We start from the raw sequence: 7,900 nt of genomic DNA, 5'->3' as shown, positions 1-7,900 counted from the left end.
ACAATATAGGTGGAACTAGTGCATCACGAAAAATTATTTTTATAAGAATTTACTCATACACTCAGAAAAATAGTATGGTAACTGTTACTATAGAGAGGGCCAACTTGACCATGAGCGTATAGTGGTTTTCAGCCGACTATGAAATCAGATGATTTCAACAATAGTCAAGTTCATGTTTACTATGAATGGTATCGGCTCTAGAATTGTAATATTGAACAGTGTATTGTATGAATAACTAATACGATTGAGATGGTTAGCCTAACCATGACCGAATATTTTTTTTACATTGTAGTTTTTGCTATAACCAGAGTCATGGTATTTTTGACATTTCACTTCTAGTTATTTTGAAACTAAAAGTAGTGGTTGATTCAACAATGCATGAGCTAATGTTGAAAAATTTTATGAGTTTAAATTCTAAAACAAGAACAACAAAATAATTTCATTAAACTCTATTTTATTTTCGCATCAAACCAAATGATAATATACCTGGTGAAATATTGCTTAGCATTGCTTGATAGCATCACTTGATCCAAGGCTCTGTCCGGTGGAGTTTTTCCTGAAGCAGGAATTCGCAGCATGAAAGAAATTATTAGCCAAGTCTAGATGCAAACCTCGATACCCACCTGCGATTTTCCGTCGGATTCGAGCGAATTGAATCCGGGAATCAAATGATAATCTTCGTTTTCATCAATCGCTTGATGTTGTTCTACAGCGATCGATAACGAATAATGAACCGTATACGAGACGTCAATTTCACTGAAAAACATAGCCATTGCCGGCAAAATTGTTGAAAAGATTAAATTCAACGACGGAAACTGTTAAGGCTACTCACCTGCAAGATCTACCAAATTACACAATATAAAATATTGTTTTGAAGTCAATCACTGATGTGTTGTCCACGTACTAAATTTTCTGCTATATTGTAACTTTATGTGACAATAACAAAGTACACCCGTTTATTGACAATTTGTATAGTCAGTACAAATGAAATACATAGTCGGTTAAAAAACACTATACGATAATGTGCTTACTACTTAAATTATGTTGATATGGACTACATGACTAGTGTTTTCAAACGTCATAATAGTCTTTTAAACCATGTTTCTATTTATGGTAACATTATTATACTGTGAACATGTTTACATGGTAGCAATAACTACTTCACCTCTTATATATATCAAGGCTCGAGAGCAATTTCATATTACTAAAAATTGTGATTTTAACTATTTGTTCTTATGTTTGAAATGACTACCATTGTCAGGATGACCATGCCAGAAAAGTCATAAATACAAATAGTTTAGTCAAGTCGTAGTCTACGTTGTCTAGTAATTTATACAATGCAGATGGTGAATATTCATATATCATGATTGTTGCTACTATTTAAGCGTATAGTTGAAATGACAACGAAGAACAGGTTACGGTTACTATGGTTTTTTTCTCAGTGTACTGTCATGTCTGTTAGTCTGTGGTAGTAGAGCCTCGAAGAAGGAAGTTGCAAACTTTTTTATAAGACATTAAATTTATTGTTTAAAAATTAAAAAAAAATACAAGGTCAAATTGCATGATACATTTGTGTGTTTTCTAATGTCTACAAAATATGGCAATATATGAGATATACAACAATTTCCAATTGACCTAAGTAGAAAAACACCAATTTTTAATGGAAATTTCATCCAAAAAATTATGCCACTGTTAGTGCATTCTCTTCGGATTCATTTCTTCATCGAATATCCTCGAGATTTTTTCATCAATAGATCTTATGTTGTCCTAAACCGTTTAGTGCAGTTTTCAATATTTTTTTTTAAAATAAATTACCATTGAGTAGATTAGCTTCTGCTTTTTCAGTCGATAACTTACGCATCATTTGGAGTAATTCATTCTCTTCGCTCGGTTTAGGTGGTGATCTAGGATAACGGTTCATTTATATAGCATATGAAAGGTGATTCGGGATTTGTTTTGTTTACATTCATTTGGTCTATAATATACAGTAACCATGATTATAGTAACTATTATTCAAAATCAATAATCTATCAATTTGCGTTGCCAGTTTTAAAAATTTCTTAAGCAATTTCTTTTTGACATTACCAGTTACTGAGGGGTAGTTAAATTTGCGATACAGTTTTTAATAGCGGCAGGTGGTGTCGTCAGTTCAACCTAGAGTGCTTAGATCCACGACAACTGTTTGTTTAGAATAACAGCTTTGTTCCAAACGAGCAAACGACCAGTCAAATACAATGTAAAACTAACGAAACTACCAACATTTCTATATAAATGTTTTGAATTGTTGTAAACATTACGGATGAGATGTCGTTACATTGGTTTTATGCGCTCTAGCTGAACCGATTTTTACAAACTTTGATTCATAAGAATGGTTGTATGGTCTCATAGAACGCTATTGAGTTTTAATCGGGGTCGGACTTCCGGTCTCTAAAGTGTAGGGTGAAATGTGTGAAAGATGGCAACAAAATATGCATTTAATTTCAAGTTCCGATTTTAGCATGCGATAAAACGTTGTGTTTATCATTTTCAAATGATTTCGTCGCGTACAATATGAAATGTTACTTGAAGGATATGTTTGACAATATTTTTGTCAATTCGATTAAGTTTACAGTACACGATTAAAAGTATTGTCAATAATAATATTGTCTCGTGTGCTTTTTTTTCAGTGTTTCATTCGAGAAAATAATCGAGATTTTACTCAAAACTTAATACGTTTCGTTAGGAGTACAAGCGGCGAAGTGTTCCAGTGCTAGATGAAATTGAAAACAAAAACTTTCCGAACGCGCGGAAGTCAACGAAACTGATCAAAAGTTTTATAGAAATGTTATCGGAATCCAGTAAAGTGAACAGTACGTTCATTTCAGAAAAATTGTCTCGTATTCGTTGGATTCCGGAACATTACGACGAATCGACTGCGTTCATCACTGCCAGTTGGGATTTAAACATTAATAATATCAAAGTATGGAAACTTTACCGGAACGATTACGCCGACGATGAAAACGAATTCGTACCGCGATGTACAGCGGAAATCTGCTTCGCCGGAGATATAAGTGGATTAGAGTTCGTAGATGAACGAAGTGTGGTTGTGTCCAATACGAAAGGATTTGTCAGCTTTATCACCTTGGATCGTGACAAAGATGAGGATAATTTACAGGAACGGCATCGGTTTGTGAATCTACATAAATTCGACACGTTTGAAAGTTCGAATGATGCACCTTGTACGGCTCTGTCGGTACACGAAACAGACGTTGCTACCGTGGGAGAAGATGGCCGACTGAATATCATATCTACGGTTGGACAAAAAGTTTTGAGAACTATTTCGAATGCGGATAGCTGTACTCTAAACTGTGTTGCTTTCCTGAGTCCTCTGGAAGTATTGACCGGAAATAGAATGGGAATAATAAAATGTTTCGACATTAGGGCCGAAAGTCATAAACCCAGTCACAGTTTCGCTGTGTCTTGCGAAGATGAGAAAAGATCGAATAGCGTCACTTGCTTGGCTTACCATCCAACACAGAGACATATTGTCAGTATGTTATATATTTTGGTGAAGAAAGTAATCGATAAGATTTTGTTTTTCCTTTCAGATCCTTGCCGGAAGTGAGGAGGGTTCAATAACTGTTTGGGATCTTCGACATAAGCAGTTTCCCGCTTCATATCTGAAAGCACACGAACATGCAATCACTGAACTAGCTTTTCATAAGACTCAACCCTCTCGACTCTATTCCGCCTCGGAAGGTGGTGAGCTATGGCAATGGAATCAAAATACTTTTCCGACAGCTACGGGAAACTTACTTAATTCAGCCGTAAACGGTTCGGGACTGGAAACAACAGAAACAAATCCATGGTTGAACGGGGAAAGAGCTAAGAGCAAGATTAATGTCACTTCGCTACTGAGTGGCATACGAAAGGCGATCAATTCATTTGATTCTTGTCGTTCGAAGGTAATTTGCGGAGGAGACAACGAAGCCATCTACCTTGTAGAAAATTTGAACTAGCTATTGTGAACAAATGTTCGAAACACGTTTAAGCATTTAAAATGTCTGTATTGAATTTACTTGTTATGATCTATTGTATGTACGAACTGAACATCGTGCTAAATAAACCTAGAATTGTAAATCAATCGAAATGAGTAGTATGGTTTATTAGTTTCATCATTCTCGCATGTTAAGATGAGGAATTGCAATCGCAACCTAAGTCTGAAAAACAGAGTTCCTAGTTGGTACCTAATTATTCTAATTCTTTTTTGTTGGTATTAGGTATTTAGGCTCTATCCGATGTTTTTGTTGCCCGAGTGCATTAAGGTAATGCCCCGTTTACACTTCTGCTTGGCAGCCAGCCATCCAAAGTATTAGACCAACGAAGGACCACCGTTGAACGTTTTTTTCCTAAGAGGGCAGTACACTGACACCAGCATGCTGGCAGCCAGCAGAAGTGTAAACGGGGCATAAAGGAACGAAATTTTTTGTTTATTTTACTTTTTGTCTTCGGTTCATCATTGTAAAACTGTTCAGATTAATCTGCCAGTGCACCTTAACCAGCACGGTGGCGAGGATAGGGCGCTGCAGCAAGTACTTAAATCTTAATTTCCTTATCGTAGTGATGATATTCTAGTCGATAATTTGCGGGGAAGTGCGGTAAAGGGTACTGAATAATGAAATAGTTTGTAATATCCAATTTTTTGTTAGCCATTCTTCTTCATTGTTTTGGTTTTGGCAGAATGAAGCTGGCCACAGTTTCATGACGTCATAGCAGGGGGCTGACCTTAACCAGACCCTGTCAGCTTGGAGCGATCTCAATCTTCAGTTCAGCAACGCCATCGCACGGCGTCTCATTCAACATGTCATGTCAATTGTATGGGTGCGCAGCCCTGCTATTTTGGCGCGTACGAATTTGACATTTCTCTCCCCTACTTCTATGTATGAGATTCGATGCGGACTCACCTGAGGGCGACATGCTCGCAAAAAAGGATGTTGCCAATTATTTGTTCGGGAAATGTGAGAGCTGGATATCTTGTTAATATGATGTCTTTGCCTTAACAGTAACTGTTCAACATGCAGCTCTAGGCAGACCAGAGATGCCAGATGTTCTCATATAAAATCCGTATTTTCCTGATGTTCTTCACGGGTTTTCTTAGCCCCGGCTTCAACCAATTTTACTAAAATCTGATTCGAACACAGATTAAAAACCTTTTTAAATCCACCTAGTGGTGTAATGATGCCTTTCTCATATTACTTATATTTTCAAAAAAAAAACGCTAGAAAATTCTGTCTAGTTTCTTTTTTGAAACTTGAATAAAATCAAAAACTTTCTTCGGTGTAAACTACCATCACCTTCTCAATTTGTAAACAGTTATGTCAAGTTAATAAAGATTTAAATGTGGCAATCCTGCACGCTATACAAAATTCAAAAAAGCACGGTGGGTGCTAGGCGGGTACGTTTCCTTCTTCTTCCGTAACAGCATGTACAATTTTGCATCATTTTGTATGACAGTTTGAAACTTTTAATACTTATTGCCCTATAATTTTGGAACCGGAAGTTGGAGCTGGATATAATTGAACGGTATCTTTTAAGACAATTAGAGCTTTAATTTGAATTATGATTTGTGAAAACCGTCGCTGAGAAATCGATGTGAGTTCCGTTTTTATAGCTTTTCTTCACTATTACCGCTCATGGCTTGTGGAAAAATCCTCATGAAATTGAAAGTTTTTACTAATCTCACTGTAATACCGGAACCGGAAGTCAGATCTGGATCAACTTTTCGAAGACTTTTTAAAGAATATGTAGACCTTTGATTTGCATCTTAGTTTGTAAAAATCGGTGGAAAATTTTCGGAAATAATTGAGTGCGCCTACACACAAACACACACACACACAGACATTTGCTCAGTTCGTCGAGCTGAGTCGAATGGTATATGACATTCGGCCGTCCGGGTCTCGGTTCAAAAGTCGGTTTTCACAGTGACTATATAGCCTCTCTATATGAGAAAGGCAAAAAGATTATCTTGCATCCTTTTGGCAAGATAAAGAAATTAACTGTTTTTTGAAGAAGGGCGAAGCTTGCACTGATAATCAATGGAGAAAAACATCGATTTTGGTTCCAATTCCTTTTTGGGAATTATCGTATACTCTCCGGTCAATATTTGATGAGACGATGAAATATTACCAATTTTGGCATTTGTTATAAACCGGAACCCGACGGATATTGGTCGGGTTCAGAAAAAAATGGTCGGGTTCGGATCGGGTACGGCTGACGATTTCTTTCATTTTGAACAGGTACGGGTCGAATAGGGATAAAGATTTTTAATTTTGTTTGTTACGGTTCGGGTTCGAGCTTGGAAGAAAAATTATTCTCAGGTTCGAGTCGGGTAAATGTTTTTTACTTTCGATCGGGCACGGGTCGAGTTCGGGTATAAGAAATTGCTTCTCTAGTGTGAATACACGCATCGAAACGTGAGAAAGAATATTGGAACTATGTCGAAACTGAACCATGCCGGAGATATAAAAATTACTTTATATATCTGAAGGCATCAACTTCCAGAAACAAATCTTTCTGAATGCCACCATAACCTACAATTTCGAAAAGCTTATACATTCATGAAAGAAATACCTGAGCTCACTGCGAAACGAATTCAAACGAAACGAACAAAACAAAATTATAAACCTTCACAATAAATGTTATCTTAGAGCAAAGACATCATATTAACAAGATATCCAGCTCTCATATTCCCCGAACAAATAATTGGCAACATCCTTTTTTGCGAGCATGCCGTCCTCAGGTGAGTCCGCATCGAATCTCATACATAGAAGTAGGGGAGCGAAATGTCAAATTCGTACGCGCCAAAATAGCAGGGCTGCGCACCCATACAGTTGACATGACATGTTGAATGAGACGCCGTGCGATGGCGTTGCTGAACTGAAGATTGAGATTGCTCCAAGCTGACAGGGTCTGCTTAGAGCCAATTCAGTAGCTGGGTGATCTATAATAGAACTAAAACTGACACAAACGTATCCCCAGCCAGTCGTTCTAGTTTTATTTATTCGAACAGTTCTACTCTCAAATTAAGAACTGGTATACGCTGCCGTTCTATTTTTTGTATTTTTGAAACACTAGTAAAACGCAGCAGTTTTTCTTGTTATAATATCTAGATTTAAATTTTAAAACTGACATGAATTATGCATCTTCAACTGGAAAACTCCTGAACATGCCCCCCTTACAATACTTACCAATGAATTTTCAATATCAATATTCAATATCGATGGTCGCCGGAGTTGGGTGCTCGATCAACCCGATTGACAGTGACATAATAAATGAAATTGAATTTCCGCTCATTTTATGATTGTGTTAGTGTAAAAGTTTTATTAAACTCCGACTGGAGGAATGGATGATGCTGACTAAGGTAGGCCTTTTTGTTGATTTCCAGCGAATTTCAACAGTTTATGCTAGAATTCTAAGAAGGACTGGTTATTTACTAATTCTGTATATCCGAAATATTTGAAGATTTAAATTTATATATTCAATTATATAATTTTTTTTTATTTGGAAATAAACTGAAAATCAGCACGAAAACGTGCAATATCAGGAAATAATAAGAAAGAACCGGATTGACAATTCAGTAAGCATCTTCTCACTCAATTCCGATAGATTTCGTAACCAACCGGTTGGAGGTGAAATTCATTCGGAATCGGTTGTTGCACTGGAGTAGGAATTTATTCGGAATTCATTATGATTTCCTCATGGAATTCCGAATGAAAATTTCTCACCGATTCGGAATTCATTCGGATCTGATAATGTGGGAGTGAACGCTAGAAACTGAGCCGAGCTTGGTGCTGATCAAACCGAGAAGTTTACTCACAGCAAATCGAAGGGGCCCTGCCAGAGTAATAGCTGAGCAGATTTC

General features: G+C 36.8%; 1 protein-coding gene across 1 annotated transcript; it reads left to right on the top strand.

Moving 5' to 3' along the window:
* Positions 1–2,730: 2,730 nt before the first annotated feature.
* Positions 2,731–4,103, top strand: LOC131426644 (nucleoporin Nup43). Its single transcript, XM_058589509.1, has 2 exons — positions 2,731–3,526; positions 3,588–4,103. The coding sequence occupies exons 1-2, from the start codon at positions 2,822–2,824 to the stop codon at positions 3,996–3,998; spliced, it is 1,116 nt and encodes a 371-aa protein (XP_058445492.1). The 5' UTR covers positions 2,731–2,821; the 3' UTR covers positions 3,999–4,103.
* The last annotated feature ends 3,797 nt before the right edge of the window (positions 4,104–7,900 follow it).

This window comes from Malaya genurostris, chromosome 1 (assembly GCF_030247185.1).
Source record: "Malaya genurostris strain Urasoe2022 chromosome 1, Malgen_1.1, whole genome shotgun sequence".
Lineage (NCBI taxonomy): Eukaryota > Metazoa > Arthropoda > Insecta > Diptera > Culicidae > Malaya > Malaya genurostris.
This window is presented reverse-complemented; position numbering and strand designations above follow the sequence as displayed.